Source organism: Heloderma suspectum, chromosome 2, assembly GCF_057233095.1.
Source record: "Heloderma suspectum isolate Gila_16-S chromosome 2, 16-S_ref, whole genome shotgun sequence".
NCBI lineage: Eukaryota > Metazoa > Chordata > Lepidosauria > Squamata > Helodermatidae > Heloderma > Heloderma suspectum.
The window spans coordinates 14,345,894-14,362,365 of NC_139459.1; the positions used below are offsets into that span (position 1 = coordinate 14,345,894).

The window sequence follows — 16,472 nt, forward strand, 5'->3', positions numbered from 1 at the left end:
CTGAATCCTACAGGGGAGAGAGATGTTGTCAGGGTGGACACTGAGCCCATAGAATCCCAGAGTAGTTCTGAGGAAGAGGAAGAGGAGTCGCTCCTGGGAGGGGAGCGCACTCCTCTTTCCCAGGGCCAACAGCTGACGGAGTTTCCTCCCACCAGCATTCCTAGCTTAGATAGCAGTCCTGGGAGTGACAGAGCATGGGAAGCAGACTTGATGGAAGCGCGACACCAACGCAGAGAGCGGCACCAAATGGAGGGAGCAGAAAGGAGGCGTAGTGCCCGGTTGGCGCGCAAACAACGGCTGCGCCCAGAGGATCCAAGGGAAAAGGGGAGGGACTCTCCCTAGTCCTTAAGTTCAGGGGTCTGCCAGTAATTCCCTTTCAAACGGGGACCAAGCTGTCAAGGGCTCCTTGGAGGCCTCTCTCAGTCTAATCCAGTAGCCAAGTCCAGACACAGACAAAGGGATTATTTTCAAAGCTTTATTCCTCTTTTACAACTTAACAACTCTACTGTTAGCAACTAGATATGAGCAGCAGAGTACCTATGCCCTACGTTGGAACAGCTGGAATGACTGACTGCTCCTGACTGTTAGAGCAATACGACAATGGAACCAATGACCTAGGGAGGTGGTGGGCTCTCCCACACCAGAGGCATTCAAGATGAGGCTGGACAGCCATCTGTCTCTGACTTGGATTCCTGCATTGAGCAGGGGGTTGGACTCGATGGCCTTGTAGGCCCCTTCCAACCCTACTATTCTATGATTCTATGAGAGCACCAAATCCTAACCACTAGACCAGCCTTTCCCAGCCTCCAGATGATTTTGACTTCTGCCCATAAGTAAGCCTTAAGAGAGGCATTTCAACCGGGGGGGGGGGGGCTGCACAAAAGCTGAGAAACCACCAAATGATTGGTGGTTGGGGAAAGGAGAAAGTTGGGGAAAGAGAGCCTTCTGGGAAACCCTGGAGGGCCATATTTGGTGCAGGACCTGAGGTTCTGCACCCTTAACTTGTACAATAACTGAATCTGAACAGTGGCTCTCTGTTATGTGGTCCCTTCTGGTATATCTTTGCTATGTGAACATATAGAATGACCTTATACTGAGCCAAAATATACATCGGCTCTGCTGAGAAACCAGCTTCATTTGGCTCCCTCTCCCTCTCCATTCCAGGTGGTCATGATAAGAACTACTACAGAACTCTAAGAACTGTTTCTAGAATATACTTGTTTTCCTCTTGCCTCCTCATCCCTCTTCCCTTTTGTGCCATGTCTTTTAGATTGCAAGCCTGTGGACAGGGAACTGGCTTGTTTTCATTGACCTTATGGAAGCTACTCCGGATATGGAATCCGCTTTAAATAAATGAATAATCCATACACCATTAGTCCATTAAGTCCAGCAGAGTCTCTGCTTCCTAGCAGTGACTTTCCAGGTTCTCACACAAAGACTTGCTCTCTGAGGCTTTTCATCAGGAGATGGGAATTGAACCCGGCACCTTCTGCCATCCACCCATGCAGTATGTCTGAGGGCCACATGACAAAAGTGACATTAAATGCGTCTTTGCATTTAACTTGCAGGTCTTTACAGGATATGCAACTAGCGTCAGCTGGAGTAGCTGATAATGATAAAACTTGATTAAATAAGATTACAGGTAGGGATGTACGAACCTACCCCCATCTGTGTTCTCTGGGCACCTGCCCAGCCCCTGCCCGTGCTTGCTGGTCCCTGGATCGTGCTCGAGCCCTTCCCGCACTCAGCGAGCAGCCCGCACTCACCTCGGCAGCCTAGTTGAGCTCCGTGGTTGCCATTTTTTGAAAAATAAAATGGCGATCACAAAAATGTGCATATTTGTGCATGCGGGCAGGGGGCAAGCAGGGGCAGGGGCTCGGGGGTGCAAGCAGAGGGCGTTGCACCAGTTTCCCAGACGGAATCAGGCACCCGCACCATCCCTATTTAAAGAGTGAATTCTTCCCAATACAGGTACCACCTAGAGAGGATGGATTTTCCACAGGACCACAGCTGTGGAGGAAAGGGTTCAATCCCCTCTCCACACCTGCTGAGTTCCCAAAAACTATCAGCCCTGCTCCCCAGTGGATGCTGTCAGTAGGACAGATAGATAATTTTAGACCCTGGACTTAATGGTTTTATGTGGGGGGTGGGGAGGGTGCTTAGATGGACACAAATAACATTTATTTTCCTCCGCCCACCCCCACACTGCCAAAGAAACGCTTTACAAGTGTGTCTACATTCCTGATACGTTAGAGAAACACACTGGAGAGCTGGTGTGGTGTAGTGGTTAGGGTGTTGGATTGGGACCCTGGGTTCTAGTCCTCCCTCAGCCATGAAGTGACTTTGGGCCAGTCACTGACTCTCAGCCTAACCTACCTCACAGGGTTGTTGTGAGGATTAAATGGAGAGGAGGGGCTCATGTAAGCTGCCTTGGGTTCCTTGCAAGAGGAAAATCGTTGGGATAGAAATGTAACAATAAAAAAATAAACAGAAGCAAAACAAAACAACTGTTTGCCAGCCTTGGTATTTTTTTTTTTTAAGAAACACTCTGAGGGTCACGCCCCCACTGGAGGATTCCTCCCCCTCCATGGAGCTAGAATTCACAGAGATGGATGACGCCAAGGAACTACCCATATCAGGAGACCTGGGGGCGCTTGGATCCTCAGGGGAGATGACCGCAAGTCTGCCCCGAGAGGGGAGTTGACTCATGCCTGTTTACTGGCTTGCTACTGGATTTGCCCCTTAGTTTGCCCTACTGCCAAGCAAGATCCAGCCCTAGCAGGACACTGAGCATGTGCAGTTTTGCATTTTAAACTCACATCAAATCATTGCACTGTCATGAGTACAGGAATAAAATGGAGTTTGCTTCTGGTGCCACATTTACATGGGTATAAGCACCATTTTGTTGTTGGAACCATATGCATGCCCAGCTGGATGCGAAGTCCTTGGATCCTGGATCCTGCCCCCCTCAACAACCCAAGATTGTGCCTTTTGCATGGGTGGTTGGTGGGCTGCTTCAGTCCCACTGTTTGCCACAGATCACCCACAAAAAGGTCATCCGCAAAAAGCTGATTGCTCTCAGCAAGGGGCCAGTTCTCCAGCACCCTGGAAGCTCCTACTGCCTGGACAGCGGTCACAAGTTACAAATGTCTGACATAAAACTTTGTGATGGAGGAGCTTACGCTCACCTGGCAGCTGTCCATGCCTGGCGCCGTCAGAGCCCCTGCATCACCATCCAATGGTTTCCCCCCTTCCTCTCTGTACTATCAGAAAAGTCAGATCCAATGAAAATGCTCCGATGTGCTTCCTTCCCCCGCGCCCTCTACAATACTTGGTATGGCAGATGAAATATAATTATGAGCTGTGTTTGGCAGGCATTGGTGTGGCTTTAGTCCTCTGTGGTGAATTCAGCTTGGCCTGCCCAAACGCTTTCAATTTAATCTGACCTCATTCCCACCCCCTGCCCCCGCCCCCGCCTCCGCCTCGCAGAGCAGAGCAGAGATACGACGAGATGCTTCTTAACAGTCTAATCAGGTAGCAGAGCTTTTAGAGGCTTGGGCAGCCTATTGCTACCCCGTGGCAGGCCGTACTATCCTGTGGCTGATTACGGCATGATCATGGAGCGCTCGGCTTTGTCTCTCTCCTCCTCCTCTCCCCATGTGCCCGACTCAAAAAGCTCCCTGCGCTGCTCAAACCAATCCTGCCTGCTGCTGCTGCTCTTCCAGGCTTTCTCATTAACCAGCTTTAGCCCAGGACTGGTTTTACGGTTATAAAGCCAAATAGGAGTGAGTGGGGGGAAATAACCCGCTCTCTGGTGGAGGCAGCCAGCCAGTGCCCATGGGGAGCGACCCAGGGTGCTGACTCCAATCTACGCATGCCGGAAAGACTAGCAGTCAAAGATGTGATGGTCTATTTCAGCTGTCCCCAACCTGGTACCTTCCAGGTGTTTTCCCTGGACAGCACAGCCGCTGGGTGGCTATGATGGCAATTATATTCCAAAGCTTGGGGAAGGATGGTCTCTTTCACATCAGTAAAATAGGCCTATTTCACAAAAAGGCTTTCTTCAGCTACGTGCATAGTAAAAGGCAGAGGAAAGAAATGGTGGTTCAGCTATTAAATAAGGATGGCAAAACGATAACAGATGACAAAGAAAAGGCAGAGGTGCTCAATTCCTACTTTGGCTCAGTCTTCTCCTGAAAGAGGGTCTATGACCCCCCTGGCAAAGGCAAAGTACAGGCTGAAGGGGCAGGATTGCAGCTTGAGATCGATGGGCATATGGTCAAGGAACACCTAATTACTTTGAATGAGTTCAAATCTCCAGGACCAGATGAACTGCATCCTATAAAGGAACTGGCAGAAGAACTCCCAGAACCACTGTCTATTCTCTTTGAGAAATCATGCAGGATGGGGGAAGTGCCAGATGACTGGAGGAGGGCTAACATTGTCCCTATCTGTAAAAAGGAGGAACCTGGGAACTACAGACCAGTCAGCCTGACATCAGTCCCTGGGAAAATTCTGGAGCAGATGATAAAAGAATCCATCTGGAAGCACCTTGACAACAATGCCGTGATTACTCGAAGCCAACATGGATTTGTCAAAAGCAAGTCCTGCCAGACAAATCTGATCTCATTTTTTGATCAAGTAACCTCCCTTGTAGACCGTGGGAATGCTGTAGACATCATATACCTCAACTTCAGCAAAGCTTTCGACAAAGTGCCCCATGATATCCTCATGAGCAAACTAGCTCAAAGTGGGCTAGATGAAACAACGATCCAGTGGATCCACAGTTGGCTACAGAATCGGACTCAAAGAGTGCTTATCAATGGGACCTTCTCAAACTGGGGAGAGGTAACGAGCGGGGTACCGCAGGGCTCAGTCCTGGGCCCAGTGCTCTTCAACATTTTTATTAATGACTTGGAGGAGGAGGTGCAGGGAATGCTGATCAAATTTGCAGATGACACAAAATTGGGCAGGATAGCTAATACTTTGGAAGACAGAAACAAAATTCAAAGTGATCTGGGTAGACTGGAGCGCTGGGCAGAAAACAACAGAATGACATTTAATAGGGATAAATGCCAAGTTCTGCACCTAGGAAAAAGAAACCAAATGCACAGTTACAAGATGGGGGATACGTGGCTCAACCACACTACAAGCGAGAAGGATCTTGGAATTGTTGTCGATCACAAGCTGAATACGAGCCAACAATGTGATGTGGCTGCAAAAAAGGCCAATGCTCTTTTGGGCTGCATTAATAGAAGCATAGCTTCCAAATCCCGGGAAGTACTAGTTCCCCTCTATTCAGCACTGGTTAGGCCTCATCTGGAGTACTGTGTCCAGTTCTGGGCACCACACTTTAAGAAGGATGCAGACAAACTGGAGAGGGTTCAGAGGAGGGCAACAAAGATGATCAGGGGACTGGAAACAAAGCCCTATGAAGAGAGACTGAAAGAACTGGGCATGTTTAGCCTTAAGAAGAGAAGCCTGAAGGGACATATGATAGCGCTCTTCAAGTACTTGAAAGGTTGTCACAGAGAAGAAGGCCAGGATCTCTTCTTGATCATCCCAGAGTGCAGGACATGGAATAATGGGCTCAAGTTACAGGAAGCCAGATTCCGGCTGAACATCAGGAAAAACCTCCTGACTGTTAGAGTAATACGACAATGGAACCAATTACCTAGGGAGGTGGTGGGCTCTCCCACCCTGGAGGCGTTCAAGACGAGGCTGGACAGCCATCTGTCAGGGATGCTCTGACTTGGATTCCTGCATTGAGCAGGGGGTTGGACTCGATGGCCTTGTAGGCCCCTTCCAACCCAACTATTCTATGATTCTATGATTCTAGTACAGAAAATCAAACCCTTCCAACCCCCAAACAGCTCAGAACCGTTCCAATGTCTAGGCCCTCTAGCAGTGTTTTCCCAGCAACCCTTCCCCCTGGATTCTCCTCTTCTCAGCATCTCAAAACTTTTTTTCTTAGCCTTCTTCCTGCCCTATCATTTCCCTCAGGTCCCTACAGCTTCTCAAGACACCATTTATTCAGTTTAGGAATGGGTGAGAATTTTGTTTGGTTTGGATTTCAGTGGGAATACACCTAATTAGCACTCCCCAAACCAAAGCATGAACTGGAATGCAACTGCACTCCAAAATACATTTCCCAAATGTAGAGCCCAAGTCCGTCGGTTAAAAGGTACGTACAAACAATGTGTATATTGAGAAAATGAGTGTACAAAACACGAGTATCAGGGAAAAGGAGCACACAAAATCACTTTAGCCTGGGGGGGCGGGAATTCAGGCCCTTTAAAAATGTACACATTTGGGAAATTGCATACCAGTGTGTGTAAATGTGAAGAAATGTGCACCAAAGATGTGCACAAATTTTTACGTGGATTACCAAAAGACACACACACACACACACACGAGTTTGCAAATCAATGCAGAAATGGGACAGAATGACTTTGACTGTGGAAATCCAACAAATTGCTCCAAAATGACAGATTTCCCCTCCTTCATCCTCTCCGCGTTCACTCAGCTGCCTCGCCTTCTTGCAGGAAGATGAAAGGGAGGCCCAGGAGCAAGGCAAGCAGGAGACCAATCCGGCAGGTGCAGCGGAGACCAAAGCGGCTTAGAGACAGCAGCCTGCTTCTCCCTGGCATGCAGAGGGAGACCATCTTCATTCCTAGTTTTGGCTTTCTTCTGGATTCAGGAGAGTGCGCTGCCCCTGCCACCACTGCTGCTAGAAAGGAGATGGGAGCAAGAAGAAGCTAACTGTGCATAATGCGCACCAACACAATCTCAGTAGCTTCAGGAAGAGAAGGGAGAGGAGCTGCTGCAGTTATCTCAGAGTCCCTTGATGCTGCCGCCTGCCCCATTCCGTCTCCTTCCCAGCCCAGGATAGTCTTATGGTCTAACCAGTGGAGGCTGGTGGCTCCGATTGCAGTGGGGCTGTAAATCCATTCTGGGATTCCGTCAGAACCAGCCAGAACTCTGAAGGAGCTATCCAAGGTGCTGGACCTATTTTGGGGGTTAATTCAGCTCCTTGGATAGCTCCTTTAGAGTTCTGGCTGGTTCTGACTGAATTCCAGAATGGATTCACAGCCCTACCGAAACTGGAGCCACCAGCCTCTACTGGGTGTAACCACACTTCATGAGGCAAACACCGGGGTCCATGTTTGCCTCATAACACTGATGTGGGGGTGGTTTGCAGGGGAGAATTTTCAGGTGGGAGGAGGCACTTAACCATTCAGCTTGGTTTCTATTGTATTTTGGGGTTATATGACTAGTTTGGGTCTTGTCTTGAACACCACTGTGATATCTCTGGATGATGGGTAGCCAAAAAATATAACAACAACAACAACATCCCTTGCCCACCTATTCTCTACCACACATGCCTCTTGTGCTATCTTTAATCCATTTTTCCAAGCCAGGAGGATGAGCTTGGTAGCCCCATCGAGGGCATCTGGGTTAAAATAAATGCAGCAAAGAATAAAAGGAACCTGGTGGTCAGAGTCTACTACCAGCCACCCAATCAAGGACAAGACGAGGATGAAACTTTTGAAAAGCAAATCAACCCTGAGTGCTCATTGGAAGGACAGATGCTGAAGCTGAAGCACAAATATTTTGGCCACCTAATGCGAAGAGAAAACTCACTGGAAAAGACCCTGATGCTGGGAAAGACTGAAGGCAAAAGGAGAAGGGGACGGCAGAGGATGAGATGGCTAGAGAGCATCACCGATGCAATGAATATGAACTTGAGCACACTCCGGGAGAGAGTGCAGGACAGGAAGGCCTGGCGTGCTATGGTCCATGGGGTCACGAAGAGTCGGACACAACTTAACGACTGAACAACAACAACAACAGTTTCAAGGAAGAATGAAGTAGTAGTAATGGGAGACTTTAATTTCCCCGATATTTGTTGGGAGACAAATTCTGCAAAAAATGGCCCCTCCAGGAAATTCCTGACTTGTTTGGTGGATAACTTCCTCCTACAGAAAGTAGAGGAAGGAACTAGAGGTTTGGTTATCCTTGACTTGATCCTAACCAACAGAGATGACTTAGTGGGTAAAGTAGCAGTTACAGGGACTCTGGGGGAAAGCGACCATGTTATATTTGACTCCATGGTTCTAAAGGGAGCAAAAGCCAAGTGTAGCCAAACCCGTACCCTGGATTTTAGGAAAGCTGATTTTAATAAACTCAGAACAATGATGAGTAAGGTCCCATGGCAAGCGACTATAACAACAAAAGGAGTCCAAGATGGGTGGGAGTTTTTTAAAAAGGAAATTCTCAAGGCACAATTACAAACAATTCCAACAAGAAAAAAAGGAGGAAGACAACAGAAGAAGCCAATGTGGCTTCACAAAAAGCTAAGAGATGACCTGAAAGCAAAAAAGTACACATAGAGGAAGTGGACAGAAGGCCAAGCAATAAAGGAAGAGTACAGGCAGGTAGCACAGAATTGCAGGGATGGCGTCAGGAAGGCTAAAGCTGAGAATGAGCTGAGGTTAGCGAGGGATACTAAAAGCAAGAAAAAAGCTTTCTTCAGCTACATGCATAGTAAAAGACAGAGGAAAGAAATGGTGGTTCAGCTATTAAATAAGGATGGCAAAATGATAACAGATGACAAAGAAAAGGCAGAAGTGCTCAATTCCTACTTTGGCTCAGTCTTCTCCTGAAAGAGGGTCTATGACCCCCTGGCAAAGGCGAAGTACAGGCTGAAGGGGCAGGATTGCAGCTTGAGATTGATAGGCATATGGTCAAGGAACACCTAATTACTTTTAATGAGTTCAAATCTCCAGGGCCAGATGAACTGCACCCTAGAGTAATAAAGGAACTGGCAGAAGAACACTCAGAACCACTGTCTATTACCTTTGAGCAATCATGGCGGATGGGTGAAGTGCCAGATGACTGGAGGAGGGCTAACGTTGTTCCTATCTTCAAAAAGGGCAAAAAGGAGGAACCTGGGAACTACAGACCAGTCAGTCTGACATCAATCCCTGGGAAAATTCTGGAGCAGATTCTAAACCAATCCATCTGTAAGCACCTTGAAAACAATGCAGAGATTACTTGAAGCCAACATGGATTTGTCAAGAACAAATCCTGCCAGACTAATCTGATCTCCTTTTTTGATCAAGTAACCTCCCTTGTGAACTGTGGGAATGCTGTAGACATAATATACCTCGACTTCAGAAAATCTTTCAAAAAAGTGCCCCATGATATCCTGATGAGCAAACTAGCTCAAAGTGAGCTAGATGAAACAACGATCCGGTGGATCCACAGTTGGCTACAGAATCGGACTCAAAGAGTGCTTATCAATGGGACCTTCTCAAACTGGGGAGAGGTAACGAGCGGGGTACCACAGGGCTCAGTCCTGGGCCCAGTGCTCTTCAACATTTTTATTAATGACTTGGAGGAGGAGGTGCAGGGAATGCTGATCAAATCTGCAGATGACACAAAATTGGGCGGGAAGACAGACTTTGGAAGACAGAAATACAAATAATACTTTGGAAGACAGAAACAAAATTCAAAGTGATCTTGATAGACTGGAGCGCTGGGCAGAAAACAACAGAGTGAAATTTAATAGGAATAAATGCCAAGTTCTGCACCTAGGAAAAAGAAACCAAATGCACAGTTACAAGATGGGGGATACGTGGCTCAACAACACTACAAGCGAGAAAGATCTTGGAATTGTTGTCGATCACAAGCTGAATACGAGCCAACAATGTGATGTGGCTGCAAAAAAGGCAAATGCTCTTTTCGGCTGCATTAATAGAAGCGTAACTTCCAAATCCCAGGATGTACTAGTTCCCCTCTACTCAGCACTGGTTAGGCCTCATCTGGAGTACTGTGCCCAGTTCTGGGCACCACACTTTAAGAAGGATGCAGACAAACTGGAAAGGGTTCAGAGGAGGGCAACAGAGATGATCAGGGGACTGGAAACAAAACCCTATGAGGAGAGACTGAAAGAAATGGGCATGTTTAACCTTGAGAAGAGAAGACTGAGGGGAGATATGATGGCGCTGTTCAATTACGTGAAAGGTTGTCACAGAGAGGAAGGCCAGGATCTCTTCTCGATGATCCGAGTGCAGGACACGGAAGAATGTGCTCAAGTTACAGGAAGCCAGATTCCGGCTGGACATTAGGAAAACTTCCTGACTGTTAGAGCAATACGACAATGGAACCAATGACCTAGGGAGGTGGTGGGCTCTCCCACACTGGAGGCATTCAAGACGAGGCTGGACAGCCATCTGTCAGGGATGCTCTGACTTGGATTCCTGCATTGAGCAGGGGGTTGGACTCGATGGCCTTGTAGGCCCCTTCCAACCCTACTGTTTTATGATTCTATGATTCTAAGCCGTGTTCCAAATTGAAAATAAGTCTGAATGGGGAACAGGGGAAAATGACCCAAGGTGCGTTTGCAGAGAGAAAGTGGCAGGTCCTTATTTGAAGAGCCATATGAACCTGCCTGTGCCCTAAGATTGGCACTGGAGATCCTGCTCACTGGTCTGCCATTAAAATCAGTTGGATTGGTGGGTGATAGGGACAGGGCCTTTACAGCTGTGGTCCCTAACCTGTGGGAAATGACTGGAAAAAAGTCTGCCATAAAAGTCAGTCCAAAACATCTGAAGGGCACTAAGCTGAGGAAAGCTTCCTTATGCTCTTGTAAATAAGGGTCTTGTCTAGGAGTAAGACTGGGGAGACTCAGGTTCAGATCTCTTATTCAGCCATGAAGCTCACTTGGTGGCTTTGGGCCAGTCAATATATCTCTGCCTAAACTACCTCACAGGGTTGTTGTGCGGATAAAATGAACGGAGTGAGAAGGACCATATATACCGTCTTGAGATCCTTGGAGGAAGGGTGGGATGTAAATGCAAAAAGAAATACATAAGCAAATATTAACAAAACACTGTAAGCTTTCAGTATGCACTCCCCCTCTCATCCAAAGCAAGCCAAACCTGGGTAGCATTCTGCCTGGCAGTTTTCACCCCTCAGGGAAGTGAGAAACATGCAAGGATATATTAAGTAGGCCAGCATTATTGTTCCTATGCTCCTTATTGTTACAGCTAGGTGTGTGTCTCTGGAGGCTGAGAGACAGGGATGTGTGAAATGAGCAATAATCAAGCTCATCAAAGTTCTCTGATTCTCGTTCTGTCTATATCAGATTGCGCCGTTTGTTTTTTTCTTTTCACAAGAACATTCATGCATATTTTTGTGCATATTTTCCCATCAATTGTGCACATTTTTGAAATGTACATTTTTCATGTGCTTTTTTGAAATGTACATATTTTCCAAACATATTTTGGGGGCAGGGTGGGTGGGTGGGCAGCAAGCTTGGAAATGTATGGACTTTGACCACAGATTGTGTTCGGACCAGATTCAGTTCTGGGAAGTACAAACTGGTAAATTCTGGTCAAAATCAAACCAAAATGGATTTCTCATACAACCCTGGAGACGGTGGCTTGCCTCCGGTCTCCAAGTCAAGTTCTTGGCTGCATTGTGATTTGGACTGGAGACTTGCCGCCTTGGTCCTGTAATGATCTCTCATTCTCCCCTCTGCTTTATGGAAGCAGAAAGAGCCTTCTGGTAGAACGAATACAGGAAGCAAAAAGATTCAGCTCACCTTTCCATTGGGCAAAAGTCTGCGTATCTCCACTCGATCAAGATGCCAACCAGAATTGATGCCTGAACCATCGTGCCCAATGCGGATCTTTTCAAGTATGTCTCCAATGTCCTCAAGCTGAAGAAGTTTAGGAAAATATTACAGAATTAGCCAGTGTTTGTAACCTCAGTTTCTTTGTAGCCAACACCAAATCCTATTTGATCCATATCTGTTGATCTTCTTAATGGGATAAAACGGTGGCAAACATCCTGATAGCGTCTCAGAGCAGTCTTAGATACAGCTTCTGTGTGAACACGTTCCAGTTCTTGGCTGTAGTCACTGATGTTGTGGAGTTGGCAAAAGGGGTTACAGACATTAGAGACAGAAACTGAAAAATTCATGGGCGAATAATGGCAGAGTCACACATTGAGAAAGGGCACTTGGCACAGTCCTTTATGGACCCTACTACTTCACATTACAGGTAGGGGAATCTCATGTCTAGTGTGCCAGGCAGAAGGCTAGGCTAAACGCTGATTCTCCTCTGCCTAGAGTCTGTCCTCCTATGGAGGAGACAAGAGGATGGGGGCGCATGCAAGGGGCTGAGTTCCAATCCTGTTGGGGACCAAACAGGATAGAGTGCCTCCTTCTCAGTCTCTTGCTTCTGCAGTTTCATCCTCTGTTTCCTAGCAAAAGTTTGGGAAATGGGGTAGATAGATAAGGCTCCAACTGAAGTTAAATAAATGCTTGATGACAGACCCTTTGTTCAGTTTCTCCTGGCACTTTGAGATGATGTCAGCATCTCTCCTTTGGAAAAGAGAGAATTAAAATCCTTTCCATTTCTCTGAAAAGATTTAACAATGAAGGAGAGGCATTATCTTCTCCCTCTTGTGCCCATCCCAAATAAGTAGGCTTCTTTTGTTTTATTCCCAGTAAAGAGATGCCACATGACAGACAGGCATGACATAAACCAGCCAACGAACAACAAGAAAAGGGGTGTATTTATTGCATCGCTTTCCACATTGCTAGCAAATCACATCCTAGAAATGTAGCTGATAACAGTTTCTTAAATGCTTTCAGGATGCCATCTGCAGAATGCAAAGCACATCCAGCAGTAAAACTACCAAGACACACATAAAAATAGGGCAGTTCACAGCTCTGGGTGGTCAGGAATGTCGCAATTGTTTTCAAGGCCTATTATTATCGATTTGCACAGGGAGGTGATAGAAGGTGACATTTTGTTCTTCTTTCCCTCCTTTCTTCACTTACTACCTGTCTACTCTCAGTGCAAAAAAGGATAAAGAAAAAAGAAGAGAAAAAGCCAAACCCTGCTTCAAAAAACAAATGAAATGAAATGTAGAAATAGTTTTGCATCAGGCCAAAGAATAAGACACGAGGGAATAAACTGCGTTAACCATTTGATGCCTGTTTTTACATTATTTGAGTAAAAGAGCAGTTGGCCCAGGGATCTATTCAAAAAAAGAAAAGAAAAAAGTATTACACAAAACTGGAATTCAATTCAGAGGCTGTCATAAAACACAAACATATTATGAATGACTGTCAGGCCCAGTTTTACATGCAATTTAATCTACTGAGGTAAATTCCCTAAAGGCACAATCCTATGCATTCCCAATGCTGGCTGGGGAATGCTGGGAGTTGTAGGACTTTTTTCTGTCTAAACATGCATAGGATTACACCTTAAAACTTTTTGGAGGGTGCAATCCTATGGGGATAGTCATCTGCCTCTAAACTTGGAGCTGACCGACTATCCAAAGCAGGGTGGGCGGAGCATGGAGCGGCTCTTCTCCTCCATGCTCCAGCCACCCTGCATTTGCAGCTAGACGGCTGATTTCAGGTGTCTAGCTAGGGCAGCTTGGAGTGGGGCGGGGAGGCCAGATGGCATATAGGAAGTGTTGTACCGGCACTTCCGCCATCCCCTCCCCGCCCCCAGGAATACCCCCTTTTCCTCCGCTCTGCACTGCTCTTCCGAGTGCAGAGCCGGGGACAAACTGCACCACCTATGAGGTGGGGGGGGGGGCAAGGGGTGGGGATGCGGTTTTTCTGGGAACTGACCTCAGAGTGCTGGCTCTGAGCTTGGTTCCCAGAAAATGAAAAATCCTGTGGCCGTCTAGCTGCTGTCTAGCAGCCATAGGGTTGTGCCCTAAGCCATGTTGTGTTTGTTCCTTCTTCCCCGTGTCTTTGCATCCCTAAACTCCTCTGAGTCCTTGCCTCTCTCATTGCCATTTGTCCTGGAATTCTTACCCCTCTCAGAAAAAGCCAAATTACTTGAAAAACTTGAACACTGGTTACTGAATAAATTATGTAAAGAAATGTAAATGTACTTAATGGAATAATCCTGAGCATGTAGATTGAGTTTTCAGGTTGTAAAATTTGGATTAAAGGAGGGGAGAACATAAGGGGAGCTGTGCTGACTCAGACCAGTGTTCTGTTCCCACAGTGGCCAACAGTGGCCATGGGAAGCCCACAAGCCATTACTCTCTCCCACAGATGGCCATGGGAAGCCCACAAGCCATTACTCTCTCCCACAGATGGCCATGGGAAGCCCACAAGCCATTACTCTCTCCCACAGATGGCCATGGGAAGCCCACAAGCCATTACTCTCTCCCACAGATGGCCATGGGAAGCCCACAAGCCATTACTCTCTCCCACAGATGGCCATGGGAAGCCCACAAGCCATTACTCTCTCCCACAGATGGCCATGGGAAGCCCACAAGCCATTACTCTCTCCCACAGATGGCCATGGGAAGCCCACAAGCCATTACTCTCTCCCACAGATGGCCATGGGAAGCCCACAAGCCATTACTCTCTCCCACAGATGGCCATGGGAAGCCCACAAGCCATTACTCTCTCCCACAGATGGCCATGGGAAGCCCACAAGCCATTACTCTCTCCCACAGATGGCCATGGGAAGCCCACAAGCCATTACTCTCTCCCACAGATGGCCATGGGAAGCCCACAAGCCATTACTCTCTCCCACAGATGGCCATGGGAAGCCCACAAGCCATTACTCTCTCCCACAGATGGCCATGGGAAGCCCACAAGCCATTACTCTCTCCCACAGATGGCCATGGGAAGCCCACAAGCCATTACTCTCTCCCACAGATGGCCATGGGAAGCCCACAAGCCATTACTCTCTCCCACAGATGGCCATGGGAAGCCCACAAGCCATTACTCTCTCCCACAGATGGCCATGGGAAGCCCACAAGCCATTACTCTCTCCCACAGATGGCCATGGGAAGCCCACAAGCCATTACTCTCTCCCACAGATGGCCATGGGAAGCCCACAAGCCATTACTCTCTCCCACAGATGGCCATGGGAAGCCCACAAGCCATTACTCTCTCCCACAGATGGCCATGGGAAGCCCACAAGCCATTACTCTCTCCCACAGATGGCCATGGGAAGCCCACAAGCCATTACTCTCTCCCACAGATGGCCATGGGAAGCCCACAAGCCATTACTCTCTCCCACAGATGGCCATGGGAAGCCCACAAGCCATTACTCTCTCCCACAGATGGCCATGGGAAGCCCACAAGCCATTACTCTCTCCCACAGATGGCCATGGGAAGCCCACAAGCCATTACTCTCTCCCACAGATGGCCATGGGAAGCCCACAAGCCATTACTCTCTCCCACAGATGGCCATGGGAAGCCCACAAGCCATTACTCTCTCCCACAGATGGCCATGGGAAGCCCACAAGCCATTACTCTCTCCCACAGATGGCCATGGGAAGCCCACAAGCCATTTCTCTCTCCCACAGATGGCCATGGGAAGCCCACAAGCCATTTCTCTCTCCCACAGTTGTTCCCCAGCAACGGGCATTCAGTAAATCATAATACAAAGAGAGACAGCCGTTCCGTGTCCGTATGCATTCCTTTATAATTTGCCAAAACAGTAGTTACCCAAATTTGGGATTAAGGGTGCAATCCTATGCATGTTTAGACAAAAAGAGTCTCACAACTCCCAGCATTCCCCAGCCAGCAATTTTGTCTAAACGTATTTATTTATTTATTTATTTATTAATTAAAATCTGGGCTGCCGTTCAGGGCAGAAGCCCTCCCAAGGTGGCTCACAGCCATAAAATACATAAAAAGAGTTAAAATGTTAAAAGTGATAAAACACAATAAAATAACAATAAAAGCAACAATAAAAGCTGACAATAAAATCAACAGTGGCAAAAACAGCAACAACAGCAATCATATCAAGAGAAGGCCACGGTAAAATACTATGTTTTCAAGGCCTTCTTAGAAGCCTGCAATGACAGAGCATGGCGGACCTCAAATAGCAACTTATTCCAAAGGTGTGGGGCCTCTGCAGAGAAGGCCCCCGCATGCATAGGATTGCACCCTAAGATAACCATGATGAGAAAATTTGCAGTTCTATTTGGAGTTAATACATACCAATTATGACTGGTAGCCATTGATAGTCTTATACTCCATAAATCTGTCTAACCCCATTTTACATGCATCCATGTTGGTGGCCAATGTTACATCTTGTGGTAGTGAATTCTATAGTTCAGCTATGCTGTGAGAACATAAAGAACATAAGAAGAGCCATGCTGGATCAGACCAAGGGTCCATCTAGACTAGTCCAGCATTCTGTTCACACAGTGGCTGACCAACTGCCCACAGGAAACCCACAAGCAGGAACAAGTGCTTCCTTTGATCTGTCCTGAGTCTCTCACCATTCAGCCTCATGGGATGACTCATTAGGTTCTAATATTATGAGAGAGGGAGAAAAATGTCTCCCTATCAACTTCCTCCGCACCATACAAAATTCTGTATACCTCTATCATGTCTCCCCTCACTTGTCTTTTCTCTAAGCTAACAGTCCCAAATGTTGTAACCTTTCCTCATAGGGGAGTTG

The 16,472-nt window shown here is 47.3% G+C and overlaps 1 protein-coding gene across 1 annotated transcript in view; it reads right to left on the reverse strand.

The window, feature by feature from the left end:
* LOXHD1 (lipoxygenase homology PLAT domains 1) overlaps nucleotides 1–16,472 on the reverse strand; it is a 260,472-nt gene that overhangs the window by 92,796 nt on the left and 151,204 nt on the right. The window contains exon 28 of the mRNA XM_084829637.1: nucleotides 11,612–11,728. Within this exon, the coding sequence (XP_084685763.1) occupies nucleotides 11,612–11,728 (117 nt within the window). The remainder of the gene's footprint in view (nucleotides 1–11,611; nucleotides 11,729–16,472) is intronic.